Source organism: Semicossyphus pulcher, unplaced genomic scaffold (assembly GCF_022749685.1).
Source record: "Semicossyphus pulcher isolate SPU_LCO1_2020_fin unplaced genomic scaffold, fSemPul1.0.p SCAF_14, whole genome shotgun sequence".
Classification (NCBI taxonomy): Eukaryota; Metazoa; Chordata; class Actinopteri; order Labriformes; family Labridae; genus Semicossyphus; species Semicossyphus pulcher.
The window spans coordinates 11,089,516-11,104,134 of NW_027211648.1; the positions used below are offsets into that span (position 1 = coordinate 11,089,516).

Sequence of the window (14,619 nt, forward strand, 5' to 3'; positions counted from 1 at the left end):
TTAAGGGACCATAAAGAAAAATTGTTATCAAACGATGCAGTCTTTTAGGGGCATGTCTAATGATAGGGAAAAATAGACGCACTGGTGATGTTGCTCTCGTGTGTCCCAGTGCATCATCCTCCTCACCCGCTGTCAAACCAATCAGAGCAAATTTGAAGTTATATTCAGAGTCAGAGGATGATTTGGAAATGTGGGCGGTGGGGAGAGAGGAGACCATAAAAAGAACCAGGAGCACAATTGCACCCTTAATTGGCCCATGATTCATCGTCCTATTTTAGCTTATCCTCTGCTTTTGTCTGTCTTTTGATTCCCCGGGATGTCAACATCACGCCCACCTCTCCGTCTCTACGTACCCTCAGGAGAGCAGAGATATAGAATACAGGAATACTCTCTCTCTCTCTGTCTTTCCACCGCGCACACAAAGGAGTGACATCATTCTGTCAGCGGGAGAAAATAGCATGCTTTCCATTGACATCACTCTACATCCCGTTGCTAGGAGACAGGGGAGTCAACATTAGTTACTATGGCGACTGCACTTCACCTTCAAAGCTCCTGACCTTTTTGGTTGTGCTTGCTGGACTAGATTGTGTGAGTGTGTGTGTGTGTGTGTGTGTGAAACAGACAGACGGTGGCCCCAGTGTTGTGTAACGTGAGCATCCAAGGTCCTGTTGACTCACTCGCTGCAGTGTAGTGATCGTTAGAGTTCATTTTAGATTAAAGGACTGCAGAGGAAGTTGTTCTGCGGAGGAAAAACGTGACGCTAGTGTAAAGGAAGTGTTCTTCTACATGAATAAATGACAGAAAACTTACTGTCACAGTTCATGTGTTATGAAAACATGAGTGATTACATCATAGATCAAGTGAGTTTGACATGAAACCTGAAAGAACGATGACTGGAAACGTGCATGAGTTGATATAGTATATTTATTTATATATATATTTCCTCTTTAAGAGACCAACTCCTAACAGTGTCCGCTGCGTTTACCTGAGGACAGAAACTTTAAAGAGGTCCAGCATCAGAAAGTGATTGTAAAATGAGCGACAGAAAACAGCACAAGTGAGAGTAATGTGGAGATTTCAGCTGGTTCAGGCGTGAGGAAAAGGATATAGTACCGTGTTTGGTAAACTACTACATGCTGATGATAAAATAATTAACTCAGCGAGATCACAGTGACTAGAAACAGCCCCGATACAGCTTTAACTACAGGAGCTAGAAAGAAAACTAAAAGAGGCTTCTTTTGTGAGGTCGACAGTGAAAGACGTTTGTCTCAGTACGGAGGGTTGAAGTGTTCAGTGAGATTACATTGTGCACAGTGTTACAGATACTGCTACAGACTGTCCCAGACACAAATGTTTCATAACTCCCTTAATTAACATCATTGGATGGAAGGAGAGTCTCCGGCTAAAAGTGTGTCTGAAGCGCCACTCCAATCTTGTTTCAATTTCAGTCCTTTTTTGGCACAATTGGAGCGGCTTTCTCAGCTGTCATTTGCTAATTGAGTTTAGCAGGCGCATCAATGCCAGTCCTCTAGAGAGGGACACAGGCAGAGGTGGGCATTACAGGGCTTTTTTGGATTAGGTTGAGTTCAGGGCCAGTTTTCCACTCCAAGTCTGGTCCTCTGTGCCACCCTGCACATCGAGGGGTAATGTTGTCCCAACAGGACATTCTTCCACCCCTGCACCACCCACATCCTGCCTCTACAAGGCATCCCTTCATTCCCTGAAAGGGCACAAAGCTCATCTGCTTCTACACTTATCCACACGCAGCATCTTGTCTTTGATCTTGATGAGTTGATGACTGCGAGTGTTACATCGGTGTAGCTGCGGGCAACCTTGCCGGTGGAGGGTGAAGCTGCCCTCACCTGATGAGACGGACTACATTCTGGTTTGGTTGCTCTTTGAAATGTACTCTTCTCACCTTTGGCTTTAATGTGCAAAAGCTACTTGATGAAACAAGCACAACTTATGTTTCATGACCTGTACAGTACGAAATATCACGACACAGGTTATCTCTGACGGACTAACTGGGAAATGTTAATCTCCCACTTTGTATAAAAGGGTAGATATACCCCATTAAGGTAAACAATGGTACACATACTGTATATACCTGTATATTCCTTTATAATCCTCCTGGGACTTACATCAGTCCTTTACTTTTCTTGCTAGACTAGAAAGTACTAATCGAGTCCCATCAGTCTAATCCAACTACAGTGCTGATTTGAATATTGGTTAGAGTCAAGTCGTCATATGTACAGGTGCTCTTTATGGCTCTGCTCCATAATAAATGACACTCATATAAAACAACGGGCAACATAAAAAACAATAAAACCAGTTTCTAAGACGTGGCAACAGTATAACAAATACTGACAGCATCGCTTCAGGACACGTTGACACTGAGGTTTGTGAACAAACAACATAAAAAGATAAAATGCACCCACAGCGAGCTAAATAACTAATATACAGGGAGAGACATACACAGGGGAAATTACACATTTCATGTGATGAATTCCTTGAATCCAACACAGATAAATGTACACAACATTCCTCTTACTTCTTCTTCAACTGAAAGGTAAGCTCTCCTGACAGAAGCCATGCATACCGTCCGGAGGTGAACTCATTACTCCCTCTCTAAGGCGTGGAGCGCTGGGTCCCTCAGAGGGATCCTCTAGCCCTCAAGACGACTGAGTCCTCAGTGTCCTTGCTGAGCGTAGATGGAAACATGAAACTGTTCAGTCAACCCTGTCTCCCATCCTCACTGCATCTTTCCGTCCAGCACTTTGCTCTTCTCACCCGCGTCAGCAGCCATGGACTTCCAGTACCGATGGCAGGACAACTCCAGCAGCTCCACCCCTCCGATCAGCTTCTGCTGCGCCATGTACACTCCAACCATGACCAGGCAGTAGAGCCTGAACGGAGCCCACAGCCACAGGCCGGTGAAGCAGAAAGCGATGAAGCTGGTCCAGTACAGCAGCGAGGCGGCTTTGATCAGAGCGACGCGGAGCTCCGTCTTACAAGGTGGCACACGAGCGACGCCCTCCCTGTCGAAGCCCCGAGGCTGGCTGGAGTAGAAGTCGCGCAGGCGGCTCTCCTTCTCGGCCCAGCGCTCCCGACACCAGGACTCGAGATCAGAGGAGGAGGCGGGCAGCGAAGACACTGGGTAGCGGCGGACGTGGAAGTGGATCTCACGGGGGAAAAGCCCAAGGATGAGGTGGCGTTCTGTCTGAGGGATGTTCTTGGGGTAGGCCACGGTGATATCATGGACGGCATCCAGGTTGTCTCCTAGAAAGGGACACAATATCGAATTACAATAGACATACAGACATGATCACATCCCTCCTATTTTAGCTTCTTTATACTGGCTCTGGTAGGTTGTAGAATACATTTTACCTCTTTACACCTCTTAATTTCCCATCTTTATTCCCCTATTCTTTCACCCCTTTAATATTCTTTTAACTCTTTATTTTAAAACATTATGCGTCACTGTTTTGCCATCACTGTATTAAAATCTATTTTCTTTTAATATTTAATGTTTTCTGTTTTGCTGCCTTTGTGAAGCACTTCATGATTAGATAAATAAAGCTCATCTATATATTAGCAAAACTCAATATTCAACTACATTTTGTACTTTCTGTAAACCAGCAGTTTCAGTCTTGACAACATGATACTGCAAGGAATCTTATTACCTCTTCTCTACATCCTCAAGATAATGAACTGAGAGTTTTAAATACCCAGCTCTTGCTCCATTACACACAACCCACTGCGGATCCAGGAGCTTACAGCTCTTAGCCTTAAAAACTACCATGAGCTCTATGCCATCATGACCGATCCGCAGTGTCTTTATAGCAACACAGATAGAACTGAATTAAATATCAAGCGGACAGGACGACACCTGCCAACGCCTGCTCCTGTACGGCTCAGCTCCACCACGGTAAAAATAGAGCTGAGAGGGGCACGGCGGACTTGGACAAAGAACAACATGCACAGCATGTCAGTCAGCGATGCAGCGAGAGGGAGAGGAGAATTAGCCAAGTCTGATGACATCACACTGATTCACAACACCTGCTTGGTGAGTTAGTGCCATGCTCAGCATCCAGAGCGGGCGGGGGGATGAGACCAGAGGTGGTATTTAGGAACTCTGGAGGACTGCCAGAATTAGCTCATAGGGAAACATGAGCATCTCAGGGGTGTTGTAATGGCTGGCGGTAGGATGAGGCAAAGGTCTGACACTTTGAAGAATAACAGGTACGATCACTGTTCCACAAACGTCAGTGGATTAAGTGCAATCATCATGAGAGCGTGTCATTTTCCTTTGGTTGTACTGATAGAATAGGAGCTGAGTTAGCCTGGGGGTAAGGCGTGTTTTTTTTGTTTTGCTTAAAATTAGTCAGTCTTTTTGTGAAATCATCTAACTTGCATTACACTAATCTATGAGCAATACTAAGGCGGGCCTAACACTACAGACCAGTCCAAAACATCTTTGTGAAACCGGCCCCTGACGTGTATCACAGCTGACCTTTTCGTAGTCGGTCCACAATGAAGGTGAATCCGGTGGTGCGGGGATGCAGGACATACTCGAATTTCGGCAGGTTGTTCTGGACAGCGAACGCATCACTCTTTGTTCTCGTATTTTCTGCAAGAGACACAGACACATGATAAACCTCTGCAGGTGCAGTTCACCTTACATGCTGTTGTGTCAACTCGTTAATCATGTGGTTAACGGTGGTTTGTTGCTGTATGCGCCACCTGTTCTTACAAGGTAGTAATTCACTGTGTTTATAATCTTTAATCATATAAATATCTGATAGAAAATTAATAGAATACTCCCAAAATAAAACCCTCAGTTTAACAAAAACATTGTTGGTTACAGGATATGACCTGGTTCATGAATCTACCAGTGACACATTTACACATTTGTAACATAAACACAGGACAGATGGCTGCTTATTAACCCAACATGCCTCAGGACCTTGTTGCAGACCTTGAACATGTAAACTTTATCATGACTCATCGGTCATATTATGCAAGAAGCTCTTCAGACCCACCGGTAGGACAAAGGGACTCTGGGCCAACCTGTGTGGATCAGGCCTCTACTCTCCCAAAGTGACATTATAATAAATCTTTTATTCCATTTACACAAGCCCTACAAGTTTAAACGGGGTCATGTGAATCCTTAAGAGGGACTTAAGTGCACCCTGTACCTGACCCTGTAGATTGAGGTCTGTATGTACATGTCTGGATTAAGTATTAAGTAAAGAACAGGACCTTCTGCATAAGACAGAACATACTGTTTGCACTACCCTTGTTTCTTGTGTTGAATTAAGCCTTAAGGGTTTAAGTGGCTTAAATGCAGACTTGTGTGCACATGCAGGCGCAAACACAACGCCAGAAATGAAATAATGTTTAAAGCTCTAAATCTGCAGGCCAATTATGATGTAACTCTACTAGCCCCCCTCATGACATCATGGTTTGTAAAGAGAAGGTAAGCTCCCCCTTGTAAAGCCACTCGGGACTTTGATTGGCTTAATTGAGATCTGAACCGGCTTTAGTCGCTGGTGTCGCTGTTGCTTTGACTGGAAGATCAGAGCATTCCTGCAGAATTGACTGTAAGGGGTGTGCGTCACTGGATCTGGCTACATCTTATCACTTTGAAATTGTGTTTGCATAACCACTCCGAGCTGGTGGGAGACACTCTGAGAATAATAAGTGAAAAGTAAGAAAATTGTCCCATGAATGGATGGAGGAATGCATTGTTTACTCCTCACCAGTGAGGTCTGTGCCCTCTGGGAACAGAAGCAGCTGCAGGGGCTCTCTGATGTCACAGAAGTAGTCCAGCATGTTCGCCATGTGCTTCTTGTCCTGCTCCCAACGGCGCTGAATAAAGATGAAGCAGGCCACCTGCATCGCCCAGCCTGGAAAATAAAATTTTTCCTTATGAAATTGATTATTTCAACCGATTCTCCCAGACTTTCAAAGCCGGCAGGGCCTTTGTGTTCCAGGAAGAGCATCTGTCATTGGGCCATGTGTTTACCAATGCTCTGTAACACACTGCCTCAGGTTTGGCAAACCAAGGTCTTCCTGCAGGAAAAAATGTTTATGCATTTTTTAAAACAATATTCAGTTGTCAGTTTATTAAGAACAGTGAGCTATGAAAAATGCATTGTTATGTAACCGTCCTGTAATCAATCCAACCTTCATAGAGTTCATAATGCTCAGTTTCTTGTTTAAACTGCTTACACAGGTGTTGATTCAACTGTTTGGTCATTCTGTGACTGTGAGGCTGCAGTTTTTTGGTTCTGTTGAATGACAGACTGACATTCTGTTTCTTTTCTTTTGTCCAAATCATTCATATCAATGATGGTAGACTAAACAGCAGAAAAAACCTCTCTGTATAAAACAATACAGTTCAAAAGGACCACAAACTGCATCCTCCAAAATTTTCAGAAGATTGCATAAACATCTTTCTAAAACTGTTTCTGTGATTAAAACCTTCATGAAGGGATGATTTACTGAATGACTGTTCGATTTAGCTTCCTAATATTCTTACATTTTTGTACCCTTCAAATGCTCCGGATTTGATTTATACTGTCCCTCTCTTATATTTAGACTCACCTTCCTCCCAGTGTTAATTTTGTAAAAATTATGACGGTAAATGTTCTTCAACAACCTTTTCTTCCATGACGAAGACGAGACGCTGACGAGCTAAAAATAGAGCTTTGATCGTAAAAACTCTGACGACACAGATGTTTTGTTTTCGTTAACAAGATGGGATGGGACTAAAATGTTAGGGGTTTGTTGTCGGACGTTTCGAATCCATAATATTTCCCCCCACTGTGCGTCTAATCTGTCTGTCAATATACAAGCAATGCATTCCTGTTACTGGTTGAATTGGTTGAGGGGTGTGTGCAGATCCCCCTGAATCCAAACCAGACATACAAGCGACGATGTCCCAAAGCGGCAGCTTGACAACAACGCACACACGTATCCCAAAGGTGGTTATTAACTTTCTCTGCATCACCCAGGCTTTCTGTAAAAAAGGAACGATTGCCGGATGTCTGCTTCAGTCAGACTGTTTAAATGAGAAGCTATGATGAATATATAAAAAGGTAAAGACCACCACTGCTGCTGCAAAGTAGGCAAGAGAGGAATGTGCAGTATGTGCTACTGTATTTGCACCGCTTCATTCTGTGGCTTTACATGCGTAACGTGACCTTGCAGAAGTTTCCATTGACATATAACCTCAGCTGAGGATCTTTATTACCCGTGCAGAACAGTGTCAGGAAATAATTCATGACAGGACAGCGCTTTACTGCAGGTTGAACCTGTATTAGGCTAATTGACTTAGTTTAAAGAGAAAAAATGTTTTAACTAGACTAAAACTATAAAGGGTAAAAATTAGACTAAAACTAAGAAGCGTTTTTGTCTTAAGACTCAGATTCAGACTAAATCTAAAATAGCTGCTGAAATTAACACTGCTTCCTCCATTTCAGTCTTTTACATCCTCTTTTAAAAGTCAACTGCTTTGCAATAACTTTGATGCTTTTAAATGAATGCTTTGCAAAGCATATATTATATTGTGTCAGTGCTGTACCCGCTGTATACCCACCAAAGCCAGGCACAGCCTTCAGGACAGCCTTGAGGCAGATCTTCTCCAGACGCAGGTAGCTGTACCTGAGCAGACAGCACCAGAGGAACATCCAGTCCAGACGGGTACGGTGGTTCATGATGATGACACTTCGCTCCCCGGGAATGAATCCATCGCCTGTTATCACCACCTTCACCCCAAAGACCAGCTCCAGCAGTGACTACAAAGGTGAGAGAAACAAGGATGGAAGGAGGAGGGAGAGTGAAGAAGAAACACAAGAGAGGGAAGGATGAAAAAGGGGCAGAGGGAGAGAGCCAAAGAATGTAAAGAGAGAGAGGAGGGACTGGGAAGAGGAAAGGTGGTGAAATTAATGTAAAAGAGGTGCAAGAGAGAGAGAGGGAAACAAATTAATACTGCCGTCAATTTGTGTGGTCACTGTAAACAACATTTGCATAATTGCTCTCAAGGGCGATCAGATAAAATGATCCTTGACAAAAATAAAATCTTATTAAACAGGGGGGCATAAAGAAGGCCCAGCTGACGCAGGTTGTCGTGACTGTGTGGAACACAGGTACCTTAAGACCATCTGGCACACGCAGAAGTAGGCTAAGTAAAGGCTAAGCTGATGTACACACCACAGGCAGGGTTAGCCAGGTAGCGACGATGCGGTCGGTGATCCAGCGGTACCAAGCAGGAGACAGCAGCATGAGGGGCAAAACTGGACCCAGCATGAAGACGCTTCCAAAGAAACTGCCCAAAAACAGGGTCACCACAAAGTACAGGCCCCGCACCGACACAGCCATCTGTGGAGAGATGAGACGAGATTAAAGCTATATATATATATAAATTTAATGGGCCTGAGCAGTCAAAAGGTGAGCTCAAGTACTAAGAAAGAAAACATGATGACATTTATGGAATTCACTCCTGTTTTGGAACTCCGCTATGGAAAAGAGCTTAAGTGGAGCAACTGTAAGATGAAACAAGCGGGATTATCAGCAGTCTCATCAATAGCAAAGGCTGCTGTTCTCTTGTTCCTCTGACATATTTTCCCACAAACAGTGGAAAATCCAGGGCAGACATTCCTACTGAGGAATGTAAATAGGGGAACCTTTCTGAGTGTCGGTAACAAATTGCGGGTGCATGGTCGATAAATCAAGTGTAGCTGTGGCTGCAAAACTATTCACTGACTGTACAGTGTGTGCAGTGGCAATAAACACTTTCTGACGTTCTTTGAAAAGAGAAATTGGTGATAAACAGTCGCAGCTATCGCAACTGAAGCTCTAAATCTTGTCATTAAGTTCAGAAAATTCAGGCTTAATCACCATTTTCACAATTAAGCCTGGACAAAGCATTATTGATACAATAACATACCTTAAAGGGCCAGTTCGCCAATTTTCAACCTTAGTCCTATCATGCTATTGTGGGGAGCTAATGCCATTATGGTAGACTAAAAAAAAAAAGGGATGCTATCAGCTTCTCCCATGGTCCCTGGCGGCCAGGGAGTTCGCTAAACTACACTTCCTCAATCTAGGAACGCCCGCCTCTGATGTCATGTCTCGTTCAAAATCGTCAGGTTTGAAATGTAGACTGCAGACCTGAAGATTTTTTATTTTCCGATTCTGTACGGCTCTGAGCCATTGCCTGCAGCGATCAATGTCCTTGACTCGAAAGCGGTAGTATTTCACTCCAGCGTCTTCGCTGGGCCGTTCCTTTCAGAGGGAGGGGCGCAATGGAAATATAAATGTCAAACATTTTTTCTATTCTGCTCAACTTTGCTACATGTTCATTGAACATACTGTATATATGATTTTTTTTCACAACAAGTGGTTCTTCTGTTTGAAGTCATTTATAAAGACATTTTGTGAAAGTGTTTTAGTAACCCTGGTAGTGGGGATGCACGATATCCGATATGCTGATATTTTACAACTAATTTAGCCGATTACCAATACCGATATTTTTTTCCCGCACACCTAATTGCAGAGATCATCAACTCTCTTCTGTATTGGAATTAGCGTACAGTATAATGGTGATACTCTTATCACATTTGTTACAGCGGTCGGGGTGACGGGTCTTGAGATGGTTAATCAAGTTTGTAGTGTTGAAAGACTTTGCCTTGGCTCCTCCTCGCATCACCGAAGCTGAGCAGTCATTGCAAATAGCAGTTTTGTTATCTAATTCGGACACTTTGAAAAACTTCCACACCACGGACATTTTGGCTTCTAACTCTCTCATGCTGCAGGTAGACACACGTGAAGTCATCACGCCGCGCCGCGCAGGTCTTCTTCGCGCAGGGGACATTGCGCCGAGGTCGGGCATTTAATCAAGTATGCAGCAGCCCATTATTTTATCGGTTAATTATATCAGCATATATCGACGTGTTGGCCAATATCCAATATTTCATATCTACCTGGTAGCCTTAAAGTCTTTTAAAGAACAGAGGAATCTTGCCTCCCAAATAAAGAGGCTCCTCTCTGCGCTGAGCGCTCACCACAAACTGAAGCCATGAGAGTCTTTTGAATACTGTTAACCCTGAAATGAAGCTTACACTTTGTCCATCTTTGATAATGGCATGGATGATTTGATTTTATAATTATCTGTATCATTCATTACAGTGACAAATTACCATTCACACAGGTGCAAGCATTACAAGGCTTTTTTTAAAAACAGCTGATGTAATAAACACAAACAGACCAACTTCACAGACACTGATGCTCTGGATGAACATAAATGTAAACGGTTTAAGTAGACTGAATACTGATGATGCATGTTCCTGACAGTAGCTGAGGCATTGCAGAAATGCCACATGTTCATTAGATCACTGCAGGAAGTGAGCTGGGCCTGTAATCCTTCTGGAATTCAAAACCAAGTAACAGGACCTTCAATTGTCCATGACACATCTGAGGAGTTTAAAGGGGCTCATATGGAGATGCCAACGGGGATCCCTTGTCATTTAATGACATCAGTGGTGACCACTTTGGCTTCCCATGGTAATGTTACACTTATAAAACATGCCCCGCTTAGATATCCCTACATATGGAACTCACACGCAGGTGTTTCAACTTCATCGTATCCTTGGGACCTCCTGAAAGTCTTTATGTGGCTGCGGATTTGAAAAAAAAATCTGTGCACATGATGTTCAACTGTGTTTTAGAGACCAATAACTTTGTTTGCATGTGGAAGTATCCAGCGAAGAGAATTTCCTGTACGTGTAATGTAAGGGCTCGAGTAGCCTGAATAAGTTGACACTTGTGTTAGTGTTCAAAGCCTTTACATGTATTTAAGAAGACTTGCTGTCAAGTGTCCAAACAGACCTTTTTTTCATTATTATTCTTTAATTATTTTTGCCTTTATTTATAGGACAGCTGAAGAGAGACAGGAAATGTAGGGAGAAGAGAGTGGGGGACCACATGCAGCAAAGGGCCAAGGGCAGGAGTTGACCCTGCGGCCGCGTTGACTATAACCTCTGTATGTAGGCCAGCTGCTCTACCTACTGAGCTAAACCAGTGCCCCCGAACAGATGTATTTATTCCCATTAAGTCCAATGAAAACTTTAAAAACTGTGGATAAGTAAATAAATAACAATCTCAGAAGCAACAAAGTCCTTGAGTTTTTCACTTTAATGCCAAGTGTTTTGATTTGCTGCACTTTTACACGCTGACGCACTTGTGATGAAGAACTATGTAAATAAACTTGATTTGACACTTTGAAGAACATTTAAAGAGTCCATGTCAGCTGCATCTTGACACGGCCTGCATGTTCAGAAGAACTAAATATAAAGTATTTTAAAAACAACCAACAGAAACAGTCAAATTCACTAATGTTCAGCCGAGAACTAGAAAAAAGTAAATTACCAACAAGTCTCCTGAGACAAAGGTTAAAAGGGGAAATACACTGAGTCTTAATTTAATGAGGCCTTGGCCCTGCTGACGCAGCTGATGCTACAGGGAGCCGTCTCATCCAGCAGGTGTTTTCTTCTCTTATTTGAACTGCGGTTCACACCTTTCCACCTCAATTACTGTTATGATTGCACAAGCCTTTGCTTCACACTACCTTCCCCCAACACTCCCATCATCTTTCCCTAGTCGACACCCTCTGCGGCACCATGACGCAGCAAGTCTCACAGCAGCCACCAAAGTGGCTGAAGGTGCATTTAAAGGATACAAACGTGTTTGCGTGCATGATTATCCCGGCAATAAGGGTTTAAGGGTTACTGGTTTTAACAACGGAAAGTGTGAGGCATGAGAGAGATGAGAAAACAGGCTGGCTCAGCACAACTGCCACAATTATGCCACGTCCCCGCAAACAGAAAACACACACCCTTGGGTGGCTGCAGGAACACTCTCAAGAGTCTGCTCATACTTACAGCAAAAGGGTATGACACACCTGGAGCCAGAGATGTGAGATGTTTACGGAACTATGAACATTTAAGTGTTAAATAAACATGTTTTTCTTCCTCTTGGTTCCACACCTGGGACACAACACCGTTAATACGAGGGTTCCAAAGAAACACTTTCGTTTCCATTCTCCAAAGAAAGCACCGCAAGCAAATTAGATTTTGTCCCAGGCATTAGATTGATTCAACATTTATTTAATCACTATAGTACTGATCCTTCAAGCACTTCCCCAAACACACCACGACTTGCATTACACTGCACACTCCTCATAGTCCACTTCTGAATTCTCTGGCAGTCATTTTACATTCCTTACTTTAAGCCAAGACCAGACATCCCGACAGAGCAATGCAGAGTTAAGACGTCAGGCATGTGTAGGCTAAACAATTAGCTTCAGTGGTGTGTGGTGCGTGTGTGTAGGAGACTGACCAGAAGGGAACATGAGGGAAAAGAAAGACAAAATAGATAACGCTACAAAATTTGCAAATAGATTTCAAGTGCGTGCAGGTCTAAAGGACAGACATAGAGGACTGAACAGTGTGAGTTGATGATGGTGAAAAGATCTTCTGATCTCTCCCTGCCCATGTCCTTCAGCGTACAAACAGCCCAGCAGGCAGGTAACGGGGTTATATGAATTGTCCCTTCATACTAAGTGCACACAGGTGGGCAAACAAAAGCAACCAAAAGAACGCAGTGTGAACAAGACTTTAGATTGGATCAGGCAGATATCGTAATTACTTAATACTTACTTATCTCACAGGGTGTGTTACAGCTATAACTGTACATAAAGACAATGTTTGAGTAATAAGCAAGGTGCATGTCTGTGGCTGCCTCATGGACCTTCCCAGTCTATCATATTGTTTAAGTAATTATTATTTAAGTATTACCATGCCCTCTTTATGCAAACTAAAAGGGATGCACGATCCTGCTGATATTTTCCAACCCTTTTTGCCGATTTCGATACTGATATGTTAGACACGTTTTTTTTGCACCTAATTGCAGAGAACATCAAGTCTCCCCTGTAGTGGAATTGATATCACGCCTACATGATTTGTAGTGTTGAATGAATGAGATTTGCACTGCCATACCGCAGACATCTTGCACCCTTCTTCACGGATGATGGAAGAGGCGTGGTGCAGGAAGTGTGCGTGCATATTCACAGTGCGTTAATGACTTAGCATTATGTCAAGCTGTTTTAGGGAATCATCAAGCAATTAGGCATAATTAAAGCGTTGTTTTATCTGCAGAAAATATTGATACGATATGTAATTTTCAAGCCATAATCTGCAGGTACCGATAACGTGCTGATAATGTCATGCATCCCTACAATCTAATCAATAAGTAGCTGATATTCCTTTGTAAAAGTGCACACATTTTACATGATCCCAAGGTGGTGCAAAGAAAGAGCAGGTACTTTAACCACAATGAAAACATGGGTTAGGTAATGTTTAATTTTAAGTGGTGACACACTTAGCCAGGACCTTATTAAAACCTGCCCTGTTCGGTCTGTAAATAATTATTCTCTTTTATAGCATGATGCTTTGTGAGTAATTAACTTTGCCTTGCATGCAAATAAGTGAAAAGTGCATGCAAATAAGTGAAACCCTACGTTAACCAATGATTAGATGATACAAAGTCAAAGTGGACGAGCTAGTTCTTGGAAAGGCAATGACATCATGAGTTTGATTGTGGACTTTGACAGCTGCACAATAAATGGCCAACCTACAGCAAGTGTCATTTCATTTCCTCAAGTTAAGTTATCATCAAAACAAGAAAACTTCCTTAGGCAGCATTTTATCCTAACCTAACCTGTCCGTACACTGACGATTAAACGTCCATTTCAAACGACAGGATAGCTGCTATCAATGCACGGTGTCTCTAAGCTAATGTGCCAATTACAGACAGGCTGACATCAACAACAACGTGCATGCTAACGTTACCTTAGCGAGCCAAATCTGCACATTAAACATTAAACAGCATCTTAGCTTACATTATCCTCCTCATTTGACATGAGCGTCTACAGTTGTACTGTCAGATTGAAGCATACCCACCTTTAGTGTTTTTCCTCCAGAATAAAGTTTGTTTTGGCAGAGCTAGTTTTGTTAGCTCGAATGAGTCCAAACACTTGGTTGCGACATAGCAACTTAGCAAACAAGCTAGCAGTTTGCTAACGTTAGCTAACTAGCTATCAAAGCTTATCCGGAAATGCGCTACCAGTCCTCAAAGCTAACGCCTGCTGAAACTGATTCGAAACTGATTTGTTTTCTACCGAGTTATGAGCCTAAGCCAAACAGGGGCTAAATACAACTTTGCATTGTTTTAATGCCTTAACTTTGCTAACTAACAGTGCAGCCAAAGTGTAGCCGCCGCCTCACCGTTTTGCTAACACGACCTCTCAACTTGTCACCTCTCACCTGTCATTACACCCTCACACCAACAGGGGGTACTGTTTGTGCGAGCTACACTCATGGTGTAGGTGACAGCAGATGGAGCGTGTTCAGCAAAACCTGCTGTGGTGAGCCCTCATACTGAACGCTATGTAGATTTCACATGTTGATAGAGACTCTGGTTGCGTTTTTAGAGATGAAAGAGATTAAAGATATTTTTAAGTCGAATTACTAGTACACAAAAAGTTATTGTAGGATG

At 42.9% G+C, this 14,619-nt stretch overlaps 1 protein-coding gene across 1 annotated transcript; it reads right to left on the reverse strand.

Moving 5' to 3' along the window:
• Positions 1-928: 928 nt before the first annotated feature.
• Positions 929-14,338, reverse strand: lclat1 (lysocardiolipin acyltransferase 1). Its single transcript, XM_069661806.1, has 6 exons — positions 14,025-14,338; positions 8,218-8,385; positions 7,604-7,802; positions 5,763-5,909; positions 4,514-4,630; positions 929-3,279 (listed from the first exon to the last, which is right to left on the reverse strand). The coding sequence occupies exons 2-6, from the start codon at positions 8,383-8,385 to the stop codon at positions 2,753-2,755; spliced, it is 1,158 nt and encodes a 385-aa protein (XP_069517907.1). The 5' UTR covers positions 14,025-14,338; the 3' UTR covers positions 929-2,752.
• Between the last annotated feature and the right edge of the window lie 281 nt (positions 14,339-14,619).